This window comes from Eumetopias jubatus, unplaced genomic scaffold (genome assembly GCF_037043125.1).
Source record: "Eumetopias jubatus isolate StellerSeaLion01/CBP00866 unplaced genomic scaffold, mEumJub1_p1.0 scaffold_7, whole genome shotgun sequence".
Taxonomy (NCBI): domain Eukaryota; kingdom Metazoa; phylum Chordata; class Mammalia; order Carnivora; family Otariidae; genus Eumetopias; species Eumetopias jubatus.
This window is the reverse complement of record NW_028274813.1, coordinates 124257737-124274529: the sequence shown is the minus strand read 5'-3', so window position 1 is coordinate 124274529 and position 16793 is coordinate 124257737. Positions and strand designations below refer to the sequence as shown.

General features: G+C 44.4%; 1 protein-coding gene across 5 annotated transcripts in view; it reads right to left on the bottom strand.

The window, feature by feature from the left end:
• Nucleotides 1–468: 468 nt before the first annotated feature.
• The window catches only part of DET1 (DET1 partner of COP1 E3 ubiquitin ligase), a 34142-nt gene continuing 17817 nt past the window's right edge, over nucleotides 469–16793 (bottom strand). For 2 of the 5 annotated variants that reach the window (XM_028122173.2, XM_028122176.2), the window contains 2 exons: nucleotides 14273–14464; nucleotides 10685–11318 (listed from right to left, as the gene is read on the bottom strand). In XM_028122173.2, coding sequence (XP_027977974.1) covers nucleotides 11129–11318; nucleotides 14273–14464 — 382 coding nt within the window. In that variant the 3' untranslated portion in view covers nucleotides 10685–11128. Of the gene's footprint in view, nucleotides 2691–3802; nucleotides 7064–10684; nucleotides 11319–14272; nucleotides 14465–16793 lie in introns of those variants that run through there. The other 3 variants (XR_003612122.2, XM_028122175.2, XM_088024948.1) reach the window with 3 other exon arrangements.

Genomic DNA, 16793 nt, shown 5'->3' with positions numbered 1-16793 from the left:
CCCTCAAGATTCTAACATGCCCACTACCTCGATTTTATCTGTAACCTACCCTGGGTTGACAATCAGATAAGATTTATTCTTTTTTTTTTTTAAAGATTTTATTTATTTATTTGAGAGAGAGAGAATGAGAGAGAGACAGCATGAGATGGAAGAGGGTCAGAGGGAGAAGCAGACTCCCCGCTGAGCAGGGAGCCCGATGTGGGACTCGATCCCGGGACTCCAGGATCATGACCTGAGCCGAAGGCAGTTGCTTAACCAACTGAGCCACCCAGGCTCCCCAGATAAGCTTTATTCTTAAAAAAAATTTTAACCAGATTGACATTTAAAAAAATTTTTTTTAACAACTGACTTTGGAAAACAATCTAGAGGCAATTTATTCTGAGTAATACATCCTTCCTTAAGGACAGATTTAAAACCTCCTAACACCCCCCGCCAAAAAAAAACCTTTAAAGACAAGGGAGAAGAAACTGAGTTTGAAAATCACCTTTATTTTCCTTCTGCGTTCCCCCATTCAGAATATTTCCAATCCCTCCCTTTTTTTTTCCCCCTTTTAGTAGAAACACAGACCCCTCTCTGTTCTTTCAACAATTAACTGAAGCTAAGTGACAGTCTCCTCTCCTAACCCTGGCAAGTTAATTACTAAGTTTGGAAGAGAAACAGTAGCTGATGACGAGGATATCTCTGGTCGGAGGAAGATGAACAGGACGTGCATCACGGGGCCCGGGAACCCCGCTTCTGGTGGCAGCCAGGCCTTCATCGTCAGAGTTAGTAAAACAAGACACAGAGAAGCCGTGGGCTCCCACAACACGGCCATCCACCCCGTGGCTCCTTTCCAACTCCGCGCTCAGACTCTGGTTACCTGGCAGCTTCACGGATGGTGCGATGAGAGAGCCAGAGCAACGCCAGGGCACCTCCCACTTTCACAGATAGGGAGAAAGGCTCAGGCATACGTCATATTACGGTATTCCTCAGACACCGCAGTTTCACAGGGCAACCCCAAGCCTAGCAAGTTTATTGGCGCCATTGTTCTAATAGCATTTGCTCACTTTGAGCCTCTGTGTCACATTTGGTAATCGCGCAATAGTTCAGAGTTTTTCATTATTATTATTTTAGGACGATCTGTGATCCATGATCTTTGATGTTATGTAATGGTTTTGTGTGTGTTCGGACTGCTCCGTCCACCAGCTGTTCACCCCTCTCTCCCCCTCTCCTCGGGCGTCCCTGATTCCTACTTGAAAGTAGGCCAATTAACAACCCGACGATAGCCTCTAAGTGCCCAAGTGAAAGGAAGAGTCACACATCTCTCATTTCAAAAGCTAGAAATGATTAGGCTCAGTGAGAGGAAGGTGTGTTGAAAGTCTAGATAAGCCGAGAGCCAGGCCGCTTGCCCCAAACAGACAAGTTGTGAATGCAAAGGAAGAGTTCTGGAAGGACATTACAAGTGCTATGCCAGTGAACCCACGAATGATAACAAAGTGAAACAGCCTTACTGCTGATATGGACAAAGTCTTAGTGGTCTGGACAGAAGCTCCAACAGCCACAACATCCCCTTAAGCCAAAGCCTAGTCCGGAGCAAGGCCTCACTCTCTTCAGTTCTGTGAAGGCGGAGAGAGGGGACGAAGCTGCAGAAGACAAGTCTGAAGCTAGCAGAGTTGGTTCGTGAGGTTTAAGGAAAGACGCCGTCTCCACAACATCAAACTGCAAGGTGAAGCAGCAAGGGCTGATGGAGAAGCAGCAGCGAGGTCTCCGGAAGCTCTAGCGGAGATCATTCATGAAGGTGGTTCCACAACGCAACGGATTTTCAGTGTGGACCAACTAGCCTTCTGTCAGAAGATGATGCCATCTAGGACTTTCACAGCCCGAGAGGGAGGGTCAGGGCCTGGTTACAAAGCTTCAAAGGTTGGGCTGACTCTATCGTTAGGGGCTAATGCAGACGCTGACTTTAAGCTGAAGCCTGTGCTCATGTACCGTTCTGAAAATCCTGGGGACCCAAAGAATTATGCTAAATCCACTCTGCCTGGGCTCTGTCAATGGAACAACAAAACCCGGACAGTACGTATGTTTACAACATGGTACACTAAATATTTCAAGCTCACTGTTGAGGCCTACTGCTCAGAAGATTCCTGTCAAGATATTACTGCTCATTGACAATGCACCTGGTCCCCCGGGAGCTCTGACGGAGATGTACGAGGAGACTGATGTTCTTTGCACACCTGCTGATACAACGTTCTGCAGCCCATGGGTCTAGAAGTAATTTCGACTTTCAAGTCTTATTACTGAATAAATTTCATAAGACTATAGCTGCCATAGATAGTGATTCCTCTGCTGGATCTGGACAGAGTAAACTGAAGACCTTCTGGAAGGGATTCACCATTCTGGATGCCATTAAGAACATTCGCGATTTATAGAAAGAGGTCAAAATATCAATATGTCAATATTAACAGAGTTTGGAAGAAGTTGATTCCAACCCTCGTGGATGACTTTGAGGGGTTCATGACGTCTGTGGAGGAAGTCACTGCAGATGTGGTGGAAACAGCAAGAGAACTAGAATTACTAGTGGAGCCTCAAGGTGGGACTGAACTGCTGTGATCTCACGGTCAAACTCGAACGGAGGAGGAGCTGCTTCTTGTGGAAGAGCAAAGAAAGTGGTTTCTTGCGATGGGATCGACTCCTGGCGGAGAGGCTGTGGGCTGACAACAAAGGATTTAGAATATTACATACACTTAGTTGAAAAAGCAGCAGCAGGGTTTGAGAGGACAGACTCCAATTCTGAGAGAAGTTGGACTGTGGGAAAGAGGCTATCAAACGGCATTGCCTGCTACAGAGAAATCGTTCATGACAGGAAGAGTCAAATCGATGCAGCAAACTTCACTGTTGCCTTATTTTAAGAAACCGCCCCAACCTTCAGCACCCACCAGTCCAAGGCAAGACCCTCCACCAGCAAAAACATTACAACTCACCGAAAGCACAGACGACAGCATTATTTAGCCATACTTTGCACATTTAACAGACTGTAGCATAATGCAAACCTAGCTTGTATATGCACAGGCAAACAAAAACATTCGACTCGTTTTATCGGGATACTCCTTTTCTTTCAGTGCCGTGGAAGGAACCTGCGGTATCTCGGACATGTAGCTGTATTTGGAAACATTTTCAGAAACTCAAAGGCTGGGGTCTAGAACTTACAAATTCTTATGTTCTTAGTTCCTGGCACTTTGTAGGTCCTCAATAAAATTGAAATACATAAGTGAACAAATAAGCCAACCTACACACTAGAGTGAAGAGGGAGAAATATGTGGAATATATTTTCAACCTCAAATAAAAGATACCTTTGTTGGTCGTGCCCCCTGTAAGGGAAGGAGTGGATACAGAAGCACAAAAACATCAGAATTCACTACTGATGTTATTGGTAATCAGTAAAATACCAGTTTAGACCTATATAAATCCAGGATTTGAATGGATTCTGACACGGGCTGGATTACAGTTTCACCTACGTAATGATGAGCAAATCACTTAGTCTCAGCATTTTTCAAATACAAGGTGTTATATTGCAAAACATACCATAATTTGTGTGTTAATTATATATTGTTATATGACAAATTACCCCCCAAATTCAGCAGCATAAAACGTTTATCTCACACAATCTCTGAGAGTCAAGAATCTGTAAGTGGCTTGGCTAGGTGGCTTTTTTTTTTTTTAAGATTTCTTTATTTATTTTAGAGAGAATGTGCACATGAGTGGGAGGGGCAGAGGGAGAATTTTTTTTTAATATTTATTTATTTATTTATTTTAGAGAGACGGGGGCGTGGGGCAGGGGCAGAGGGAGAGAATCCCAAGCAGACTCTGTGCTGAGTGTGGCTTGGCTGGGTGGTTCCTCTTCAGGGTTTCCCCTGAGGCAGCAGTCATCCATTGGCTTGATTGAGGCTGAAGGATCCACTTCCAAAAGGTCTCTCTCACATGGCTATTAGCAAGAAGCCAAGTGGGTCTCTCCAGAAGGTTGCCTGAATGTCCTCATGACAGCTGGTTTCCCTGAGTGAGTGATTCAAGGAGGGGTGGGGGGCTGGGAGTAGAGTAGACGCAGAAGCCTAGCCCTGAAATGCCTTTTATAACCTGGGCTTGAAAGTAACCAGCTCACACTTCTGCTGTTTTGTATTAGTTACACAGACAGACCAACCCAGATCCAATGTGGGAGGGAACGACACAAGAGAATAAATCTAGGAGATGGAAACATGATGGGCCATCTTGGAGGCTGGCTACCAACAATGTGTCACTAACAAAAAAGAACCCAGATAACAATACCATGACAAGGCTTTCTTATTACTTGGAACTGCTATTTTATACTGTACTAACCATGCCTTCTATTTTTTGATGCTTTGACATGTTAGGACCTCCCTGACCCTATAGGGACTGGCCCTCCCAGGGTTAGCTAATTCCTAGAGATAGCAAACGACTCACCTGGGAGTGTGCCTTTATTTGCACACCAACCAATCCAGAGCCAATACCCCCAACCACCTCCTTTATTGTAATCTTACACTCTGGGCCACTGTCTGGCTGCCCTAATACCTCAGAGCCAGGTATCAGACAACTAGGAACAGTCCCTATGTTCCAGAGCCCACCAAAATTATTCCCACTAGCCAACCTTGCCCTGTTCCTTCTTATAGAAACCACAATAAAGGGAGCCTGGGTGGCTCAGTCGGTTAAGCATCTGCCTTTGGCTCAGGTCATGATCTCAAGGGTCCTGGGATCAAGTCCCGCATCGGGCTCCCTGCTGAGTGGGGAGCCTGCTTCTCCCTCTGCCTCTGTCCCCTCTCCCCCCGCTCATGCTCTCTAACAAAATCTTTAAAAAAAGTTCTAAAAAAAAAAAAGAAAAAGAAAAAGAAACCACAATAAAGGCTCTCACCTACATTTCCCCTGGCTCCCCTACCTCCTGAGTGACCCAGGTGCTTCCCCACGGAAGCAAGGCACGCCACGCCTCCTGTGTCTAGAGACCTGTAAGGAAAACAGACTTCTTCCTTCATGACAGTCATTTCCATGTCTGTGTGTCGAATTAAAACAAGTCCTAGGAGCCTTAAAATATATACTTATGCAAAGAGCATTTTAGGCCTTTTTTGGAGTTAGAGGCAGGAGGGGCATGCTGAAGAACAGCCAGTGTCAGCATTTTTCACCTGACTTCAGCTCTAGTGTCATCTTCTTCCTATTTGGAATCACATGGCCCCTGGAAGTTAATCAGCTTCTGTTCAAAATCAGCATGAAGTTTCCGACAATTTTGGTTCACACCTTAGTGATTAGTCCTGTGCTTTGCATGAATTGGTCACACCAGGCCTCTCACTGCATTAAAACTTCTTCCATTTATTCCAAGGCATGTGACAACTTCCCCTTCATTCATGTGCCCTGTTTGGTGTTTGATAGGCAATCCTTGTGCACTAATATCAGCATGCCAATAAAACCTCATTTGCCAGTAGTTATCTTGCTTTCTTTCTTAGTTCCAAAAAGCCCCGGTTGCTGCTTTGCAAAAATATATGGCCTCACGTTCATTCCTTCAGTGGGAAACCTTTGCTTCACTAATACCAAAATTAACCACGCTACTCTGCATCTGTACCTTTCTGTATACAAAATAACCTTTCATTTCAGCACCAAATCACAGTGTAATCTTTTTGAAGACATTTTAAATAGCATGCACACGGTATCCCCAATGCATATTACTCAACAGGGCTGACGACAAGTGTGTCACATGAACATGTGACAACAGTGACGTCACAGTCACTGTCTAGCATCACTGATAAGACACTGATATTAGATACACTCTCCAATCCTGAAAAATGCATCCCCAAATTGATGAAATAAAGGAACACCTTCCGATATAAGGTGCTTACCTAGCTTCTGGCCCCACAGTAAATGCTTAATACATGTTCACAGTCAACAACAACAAACTCTCAGCAAACAAGGCTCCTTTTCATCCAATGTGTTTGGCTGCAAAGAGGGTCAGGGATGTTCTGGTCTTCTCAGACATGGGTCTGCCGGGGACAGAGGCCGCAGCCGCAGAAAGACCCCACCTCAAAAGCCCCTGGTCTCCTGTGCAAGGGTTGGGCCTGGAGAAGGGGCAAGCTCATGCTTCTCGATCAGCAAGGAACGAAGAGGCACCATCAGGGCTGAGCACAGTCTCTCTGACATGAAAGAGGCATGAGCCTCCCACACAGACCAAGGAATCTAGAGAAAGGCAGCTAGCATTTATTAAGTACTTACTGTATTTAGAGCTTTAATACTCATTTAGTGCTCACATCAGCCCTGCAAAGTAGACGTCAGCCCATTTTACAGAAAAGCTAGAACTCGAATTCTTTTATGAAGCCCAGGGTTTGCACCTGGCCCCACTCGCAAGCCTGAGCTCTTCCCGCAGTTCTGTCAGGACACCACAGGTAAAGAACGAGGTATCTCTCTCCTCCTGCACTATTTCTGCTTCTGATAATCAAATGTCGTGTGATGGAGAGAGTCTTCAGAATTTTTCTTCTTTTCTTTTTAAGCAACAGAGGGTTACAACCACAAAGGGTATACACTGAGCAGATGAATGTTGTGAATAAAATTGCCCTCTGGGACATCAAAATCACTCAACAGGCTCAATTCCTTTCGAGGCACGTAGTGCAGAGAACTGTTATGCTGATTACCAATAATTATAATCCATTCATTAAGGAAAAGTCTCTAAGGGCTTCTACAAAGGAACACTTCATGGCTGAGATGGAGTTACTCGGTGTACTTGAAAATAATGAAGCTACTGTTCTTTTAAAAATTATCTAATTTAGGCTTTTCACTGATTTACACTGTGCGTCTCCACAAGGACTCGGAATGAAAGAGGTTTTGCTGAATTCAAATGGAGCCTTTCTCTCAAAGGTCCAGAGCAACTTGGCACTGATCATTGACATGCCGGCCCCTGCAGAGTAGGGATGAGAGGAGAGAGTTTCAGGGAAGAACTGAGATCTGAAAGAGGTATCCCTGGAAGTCTCTGCTTTTCTTAAACATTTTGGTTCCAAAGAACTTGTTTCTCCAAAGATTCTTGAGATTCACTGGACACCTGTAGAGAGAAGGCACTAGAATTTACTGAGAGCAGCCTTAAATCCTTCAGAAACAAAGTTAATATGAACACGTAGGGGTTGTGAACTTCATATGGGCCAAGTGCTCCATGAGCTGAATGCTTTCTCATTTTAGTTACATCCTTTCAGGTACAAGAGGCCATCTGAGGTATGGATGCAGGGGGCTACAGGCAAGCCAGGAATCTTACACAAATCCAAGAACAGGAATCATAATTGGGCCTTTTCAAACCCAATCTAAGAAGGTACCCAGCCAGCTGGAATTTCATGACTCTTTCCACAGGGGACCAGCCTTCCTCTTTGCATCCATTAATTTGCTTTCAATTATAAGAAACAAAAAACCCAATTCGAAGTGCCTTAAACAGAATGGAAACTTATTGTCTCACAGAACTGGAAATCCAGCTGTAAGGTGGGTTTCAAGGTTGTGTGATCCAGGCAACCGTGTCCTCTATGATCCAGGTTCTTTCCTCTCTCCATTCTGCCCTCCAGGTCAGCTTCCTCCTCAGGCTGATTCTTTTTGGACAGGATCATGGGTGGTGGATAGTGGAACTAGAGGCTACACGGTTCCCCACTGACATTTTCAAAAGAGAAATGTTCCCCCAGCAATTCCAGAAACCTTTACCTCACGGTATCATTGACCTGACTTAAGTCACATGACATTTGTAAACTCATCCCTTCTGCCAACTGCTCTTGACCTAGTTCTAGTTCTGGTCACTAACAAGGAGTATAGGATTACCATGATTAGTTTAGACTGCTCAGGACATGCATATCCCCAGAGTGAAGTCAGAGGTGTGGGTGGTGTGGGGAGAGGAAGGGGATGGAAAAAGGGAAAACTGAAAACAGTTCCTAAGTTATTGCCTGACGTAAATGGGTAGACACTGAAGCCATATGGTAGTTCTTGAAGGAAAAACAGGTTGGGGGGGTGGCGGTGGGAATCAAGAGCACTGTTTTCGATGTGCTGGTTTTGAAACACCTATTAGACATTCAAATGAAGATGCCATGTAAGCCACGGGGTATAGGAATTTGGAGATCAAGGGAGGGGTCAGGGCTGGAGTTACAATTTTGAGACACATCAGCATATAGCTAGAATTTAAGACCTGGGGAATGGAAGAAATCAATTAAAGAAATTACATACAGAGGAAATGAAGTGAGGATCCAAGGCCAAGGGTTGGGGCACTTGGTATCTACACGTAGAACCGAAAAGGAGAAGCCAGCACAGGAACCAAAAAGCAACAATGAGCAAGGCAGGAAGAAAACCGGAACACATACTGTCCTGGAAACCAAGAGAAGCGAGTGGTTCTTGATAGAGAAATGAGTTATGCCCAATGTCGGGAGGCTGAGTAGGAGAGGGAAAGGGGTGAGCGCAGAACTGGCACCATGGAGTCACTTGGACACAAGTGTCAGTGGAGCGGGAGGTCTGAGGCCTATGTGGGGCCGGCAGAGGAAAAGTGGAACGTGGTGGGGTGACAGCGTTTAATCTGGACAACTCTCCTGAGCTTTTCTGTGAGGGGTAACAGAGAGATGGGCGGTAACTAACGTGGGAAAAGAGGCCAAAGCAGGAGGTTTTAAGGGAAGAAGATCCTAGAGGGTATCTAACGTGCTGACAGGAATGACCTAGCAAGAGGAAGACGCAGGAAAGAATCATCGTGGGAGCGAAGACACGGAAAAGTCAAGAAGAGAGAAGATTCAGTGAGCAGGTGGAGGGGTTGGCCTGCTCTAGAAGCAGGGCTACTTCCCTCGGGAGGAAAGGCGGGGAAGGAGCGCACACGCCAAGTCGCGTGCTTGATATGGTGAAAGACAAGGGAATTCCCACTTGTTTCTATTTCTGGCACGGAGTGGGGGGCAAGGTGTTCATGAGAAACGGGAGGAGGAGCTGTGAAGAGAAATGAAGGTGTCCAGCAGCAATTCCAGATCGTGGGAGAGTAAACAGATGAGGAAGGTACACGAGGACCTCTCAGTATTCAGAGGTAATGAAAGATACGACCAGGAGAGTGGATGAGTAGGTGGAGGGGAGTACAAACTGAGCTTCAAAAAGGCTAGGAAATGGGCCCAGGGTCACAGAGCCAATGGGCAGGAAGGAGGGGATTCACAATGAGGCCCAAGTGACTTCACACTCCGTGCTCTTTCCACGCTGCGAGTCACTCAGGCACAACTGATCGACCCAGTACAAAGACGAAGCTGCAGGTAAAGTGCGTCTACAAGGAAAGATTCCTTGAGCCCCACAAACGTGACTGCTGTGGGACCCTGATTTTGTGATGACCTACAAAGAATCTAGGAGGATGCCTCAGTATTTCACCCTTCCCGGTGCCGCCCAGGGATGTCATCCTAACCCTCCCGTTCTCCTTTGGATTACCACCTACAGGCTTGTCGGCTCATTTCCAGTCTCTAGTGCCCCTGACTGCCGGACTGCTCAACATGGTCTTTGTGAAATTCGGATTAGTTCTTCCACTGCACAAAACCCTAGCACCACGCACAAGACTCTTCTTCACGATTCGGCCACATTCCCCTGGATTCCCCCGCAGCTGGTGCCGCAGCCCTGTTATTTACCATTCCACAGCCCTGACGGGCCTTTTCGTGCTTCTACGCCTCTGGGCATGCTGGAGCTCTCCTTGAAACGTTTGTCCTCGGCCCTGGTTCACACAACACACTCCCATTTATCCAGTTCCAGTGTCCCTTCACCAGCAGAGCTTTCCTTCATCCTCCTCCACCATTCCCAGACAACCGCTATAGGGGCTTTGGCGGTTCTGCATTAAAATTCTCTCTGTCTCTCCTCAACCCCCACATCAGAGCATAGCACCTACCTGCCTCATACTCGGTGCTCAAATCCTGCGTTGAATGCTGAATGAGAGTGAATTTAGCTGTTCGATACCAAAGATGATGAAATGAGCTGAATTGCTTTTAGTGGGGCTCAGTGTCTCTCACCACATTTGTCACGTCCCCAAGGGATGTCAGAGGGATACAGAATCCATCTGCATCCACAGCACCTTTCACAACCTGCTCTGAAACCCAACATTTTGAGGCTGCTTTCAAAGTCAGAGGTTACTGAACAAGCTTACTACATAAATGGTGGATACATTACGCACATGAAGCATAAACAGCCTGACCAGGCCGCTGGAGGACACCAGCCAAGACTGTACAGAAGGAGGTGGGCTGGGGCCCAGCAGGTGTCTGTAGGAGCTGTGATGGCTCAGTCGTCCAGGAACAACCGGTCTGATGTCTTCCACGACGCCAGGAGCCTGCCAGCTCTCTCCCCAGTCGCTGTACGTGCTACACAGCGTCTGTCTCTGCTGTGGCCAAAGAGAACCGCTCACTCCTCCACCCGCATGACACAGACGGTACAGATGGGAGCATGCTTCCTCATGACAATGTGCAATTATGCCCAGTTCCTCCAGCTGTAACAATTACCAGGAGAAAACCCCAGGGAAGGAAACAGTCCTGGCCGAGAACGCTCTTCCACACTGGCACACACCACTAAGTTCTCCCCAGGGTGCCTGCTGGAGCCACGGCCTCCGGCCCCTTTCACAGGGCTTCCCGGAACCCATGGAGGTGAAAAGCATTCGGTGAGATCAGGACATAAGGCAATCATCAAACGGGATATATCTAAGTAAGAAAATACCAAGGCTTTATTATTTTTTTTTTTTTATAAAGACAGCCCTGTTGTCGGCCACATGGAAGGATGTGCACAGTTCCCGTGAGTCAACAAGACATCCCCGCTTCAGACTGCATATACCCTAATGCCAAAGCACGGACGCCAAGGGGCTGTCCCTTTGCAATAAAATGCAAAATAAGACAAAAATTAAATGGACTTAATTAATGCTGGACATTCCCACAGGGAAAAGACCAGAGGACTTTCAGTCAATCAGTAGTCGGAGACGATAACGATTCCATTAGGCTGAGCCACCTCGCTCCTCTCTCTGGCTCTCCCCATGTGAGGTACCACAGTCTGGAACCGACAAAGCTGGCAGCCAGGAGCTCTTGCTTCAGAGTCCACCGAGATAAGCAGGGGGCAATGTCCTGGAAGACCAGATAATTGGGCTTTGGCGAGGCACCTACGTGCAGCAGTGTCGCATATGGAAGTTGACAACATACTCAGCATTAGTCCTCTGCACTGAAATAGCAAAAGGCTCAAACGGGTGAAAGGTGAAGGCAACAAGGCGTCGCACTGTGTGGTTGATGGGGCGGCCCAGTAAGCCTGCCTGGATCTCAAACTTGAGCAGACCAGAGTCCCGGGCATAGAACCTGAACAGAACAAGGAGAGAAAGAGAAGACGGTATAGATAGTCACCACCATCTTGAAACCTGCACAGCACAGGAATGCGGCAACTCGTTATTTAATCTTACAGTATCTCCTCTTACATCGGCCCCAGGTTACCAGAAATGCAAAACCACCTTTGTCTGAGCAGCTCATCTTATGCACAAGGGCATTATGAATTTTACCGTGCTGTCCTGAATCACTGGGTCATTTCTCTTTCCCAAGATGACCCTTAGTCATAGCCTTAACTACGGCCTCCCCGTTTCCAGAAAAGCTGCCCCAAGACTGTCTAGGTCAGGCTAGAAATGAAATGCAAGCCACATGTATACTTTTAAATTTCTAGGGAGCCACATTAAAAAAGGTAAAAAGAGAAAGGTGAAATTAATTTTAGTAATATATTTTATTTAAGCCAATACTGGTATCAAAATATTATTGTTTCAACCTATAATCCAGGTAAAAAAAATTAATGAGCTATTTCACATTCGCTTTTTTGTATTAAGCCTTTGAAATCTGATGTGTGACACGTGAGCACGTCTCAATATGGACTAGTCACATTTTAAGCGCTTAACAACCACATGTGGTGAGTGGTTACTATCCAGGACAGTGCAGATCTGGGCCCATATGTGAGTTTTTCATTTTTAAGAATATATTCTTTCGGAAGGTCCTTCTTTTTCACACACAAAAACAAAATACTAAGTAGTTGTTCATTTTTCATCTAATACTTCCATTCATCCCCATGCTTAAAGACATTTTCCCATAAGCAAAATAAGTGTCCTTGGGTATCAGGAACTAGAGATGTTTAGGGGTTGGGGCTGAATTAAGGGAAGTCCAGAAAATGAAGAGCTCTGAATTACAGAGGTCTATAACTTCCCTTTCGGAAAGCAAACGTATGGCAGATATAAAGATATTCATGGCCTCTGACTCAATAATCCCATTTCCATGAATTTATATCCTCAGAATTTAATTTAAATGGAGGACATAGTGATATGGATAAAGACAGTGACTCTAGCACAGCTCCCATGTAAAAATGCAGGAGAATAAAGGCTCCGTGACAGGGGACTAGTTCAATCAACTGCGGTACATCTAACTGAGGGAATAATGTGCTGTCATTAGGACTGTAACTCTGAGGACTATGTAACACACACAAAAAGCAGGCTACAAAGAACGACGCGAACCAGGATTACAACAATGTCCATGTGAACATGCATAGTGACAAGGACTAGAATGGAACATACGATACAGGTGTTCAAGTCATGGCATTTCCTCTTCCAAAGCCTTTAGTATCCTCACATTTCTCATTTTAAATTAAAAATAAGTGAAAAACCCCTTTAGTCAGCAGCAATAGGCATTTCCAAATTTGTTACTTAGGTTACTCTCTTTTCAAACTAGAAAGGCAGGTTAGAAAGGAGAGGAATGTATCTCATGCTACCTTGACAATATCAAATGAGGCCCGTGATATCCTTTTATGTGTGAAAACCAGTCACCTTACCCACACAGTCCCCAACACACAAAGGGCTTGTAAGGTAAAGTGAGTCGTTTGAGCTTCTAAATCTAACTACCAGTTCACAGGAAATGTGCGAGGATGAGAGAAATCGTAAATACTCCCCCAGGGATGCAGTGAGCAGACTCCAGAATGTGGGCAACACTACAGGACAATTTCACTGCCAGGAAAATAAGAGGGAAGCAGAACCTATAGGATAAAATGGACTTAAGGGAGTGGCGACCAAACGCAATGTATGATCCTGATGGGAACAAATGGAACCATAAAAAGAATATTTACAAGACAGCAGGAAAATGTGAAAACTAGGTACTTGGTGGTCGTCATAAAGTTCTGATAGTTTTCTTAAGATAGAATAATGGTATGGAGGTTATATTTTTCTAAGTTCTTATCTTTTAGAAATTCATGCCAAAATATCTATGAGTAAAATGCTATAAAATCTGGGATTTGCTTCAGAATAATCAAGGGTGGCAGTTGAGGGGGTGGGGAGTGGGTGGAAAGAGATGACAACATTGACCATGAGCTGGTAACTGTTAAAATTGGGTGATGGGTACATGCAGGTTCATTATACTCTTCCACGTTTTATGTGTTTAAAAAAATAAATTTATATATTTATAATTTATAAATAAATTCTGTAATTTAAAAAAAAAGTTAACTGGTTTTTGGAACATGACTGCAATTTTCCAAAGGAAATACCATCAGAGGTGATTAACTGTTTAGAATGTGTTACACAAGCCTATTTAATATACAATGAAGCTGGATCATGAAACACTACCCACCACTGTTTCCATATGAAAAGGCCTTCCACTCTCCAGCTAAGGGTTCCAGGAACACACCTCCCCTGAAATCACCCCACGGGTGGTGGTGGTACCAGTTCCTCTCCCTAGGACCTAACACAGCACACAGAACAACACAAGCTCCCAAAACGGAGGCGGGGGGGTCTGTGGAGTGGACATTTGTGAGGGAAGGACTGCTTAGTTTTCAAGGTTCTAGCAATAACACAGTAGTCTACATTCCAAAATTTCTCAAGTGAGGAAGCATGAGTTTCTCCAAAACCTGCCTGTTCCCCCAAATTATCTCTGCTATCTTTTCTACTAAATAACATGAGGGGATAAAAGAATTTGAGTGAAATAAAATTAGAAAGTCTCAACTATAAACACTATTACGAAATGGTGTGTGGTTTCCTACCCTGGATACCTTTAAAAGGGAACAACACTTATCTGAAATTGGATGTTTTGCAAAGAGCAGAACTACTTAATTTATGAGACCAGTGCCTACATGATCAAAAGCACTCACCACATTATAGAAACAGCCTGTCCTTCCAATTCAACCCATGAGTACAAGTGGGCACAGTCACAGTGGAATGAGGTCCAAGGAGAGAGAGAGAGAAAGCAGGCCATCTTTAGCCCTTAGGCAGTTAGCAGCTGAAGCAGTGATGGTGTACCTGATAGGGTGATCTCCACAAGTCTTGGGTCGCTCCATGACAGACACCCACTTGTCATCGTAGCTGAAGAGAGACAAATCAAGGTAGGGGCTACCGCTGTAAGACTGTGCACTGATGGGGAGCTGGCCCAGCAGCCGGCGCACTGCCTCTGTGTGCCCTCCATACTTGGCATTTACAATAGTGTCTTTAAACCTAAAATAAAGCACCAGTGAGGAAGGCTGCGTTAGCAGGCACGCAAAGCTGCCTTGGATTTTAAATTGATAAAACATGTCTAAAAACAACTCATTCTGTAAATAGAAATCTAGATAGTGAAGGAAGTCAGAACTTTCATACATCTCAAATCTGCCTGGCTACAAATATTCTCAAAAACCAGAAAATAGAATTTGAAGTGGGAACATTAAATTACTTTAGAAAAGTTAACAAAGACTCTCCAAGTAAGTTTAAAATGAGTGTAACTATTCTATGACAACACTTCTACTCAAATCTACTTCCCCCAAATAACAGCCTCAGCTTGCATTAGAAAGGAGTTGTAGAGAGCAGAGAATCCCAAGGAGAAGAGCAGCCTCTCTCTGACTCTTCTTGGGATCAGTTATAAGCCAACTTTCATCAAAACTTTCGACAAATTCTTCATCCCTCGTTTCAAGTCTGGGAGCTAGCTGCCTGTACTCCCACGGAAACATCAGTATCTAAAGACCAGAAACATGGACACAGAGTCACGTATCTCACTTACTTTTAGTAATAACAACAGAGCAATTATTTCCCACAACTGGCATGAATAATAAATTTAATACCCTTTGACCAAGTATTTCTACTCTTCTAGAAATTTACCCGAAGGAAGCAATCCCACATGCAGAAAAATCTCTGCGCACATTCAATACAGCACTGTTTATGATAATGATAAAGGGACGGAAAATTAAAAACCTACTGGAAAACTAATTTTCAAAGATTACACAGTCACAGAGGCAATGTTTATCATAATGGTAAGTAAAAGAAACAGGCTACATTCTGTCTACACAGTATGATTAAAAAACAAAGAAAAAGGGGTGCCTGGGTGGCTCAGTCGGTTAAGCGTCTGCCTTCAGCTCGGGGCATGATCCCATGATCCCTAGGATAGAGCCCTGCATCGGGTTCCCTGCTCAGTGGAGAACCTGCTTCTCCCTCTCCCTCTGCCTCTGCCGCACCCCCAGTTTGTGCTCTCTGGCTCGCTCTCTGTCAAATAAATAAAATCTTAAAAAAAAAAATTTTTTTTCAGGCCTAAAAAAAGATGAAATATATCAAATGAAATATATCAAAATGATAATTGTGTTTGTGTAATCACATTTTGATTTTAATCTTTTTACTTTCCCATAGTTTCTTAGAAAGAATGTCAGATATCAGTCACATATTTTTAAAAATCTCTACATCAAAGCATATCATATGGTTTAAAATTCAAGGGGAAAATAATATTTTTAGTCCAGGGAGAAAATATAACATCTCATCCCTGAAATTAATAGAATGAAAACTAATGAAATAAATTTAAAAACTTGAACGTTCCCAACTTTGTGGAGACTAGAAAGCTTGATGAGATGGGTTCTGATTTTTGTCTTCACCATTAACCTGTGATACTGGACAGAAATCAACAGTTCTCAGTTTCCCCCAGAGAAAGCCTAGCTCTCAGTACTGCTTTTCTGTTACTCCTCTTGACAGTAATTTTCACAGCCTCAGTGTAAATCATAAAATTAAATCTTGGGCCAAAGAGAACTTCTTTCTTTCCCTTTGAATGAGCTGGAATCAAAGACTCTGGGTTTTCAGCTCCTTTTCAGCCAAGATCTAGTACTACCTCTCATAATCCACACTCTGCCTTGCCTAGTTCACTGGCTTCAAATGATGGGGGCTAGCCCACGGCTCCATGATGATCAAAAGTCACAGCCTCCACGACAATCTCTAGGTTGAAGCAGTTCATCTTCCCCAGCGGCACCACCAGCTCCACTCTCCGTGCTCCTCACTGACAAAAACATGAAGTAGTTATCCCTGGGACGTCCTCTGGCATTTAGGCTCACGGTCACTCTGCCCAGTTACGCCTCTCTTCAATTCATGGGGACTTTAAATTCATAGAGATTATCCTTCCAGTACCTCCAGTACTAGGTCCCACAACCTCTCCTACACTTAATCAGTTCCTCCCCACCTTTTCCTAAACCATCAGTTTCCCCCCAACTACACAGTTTTAGACTATTTCCTGTACCACACTTTTGTGGTTTATGTGGAAAATACATTTTCCAGAGGCTTCCCTAGAAAAGGTACAGGAGAGGTAATTTTTTGAGAACTTTCATGTCTGAAAATGTCTTTGTTCCACCCTATTGGATATAAAATATCTAGACTGGAAATCATTTTTTTCACAGAATCCCGAAGGCATGTTTTATTGGCTTCAAGCTATCTGATGGCTTATTTTTTTATTTTTTTATTGTTATGTTAATCACCATATATTACATCAATAGTTTTTGATGTAGTGTTCCATGATTCATTGTTTATGCATAACACCCAG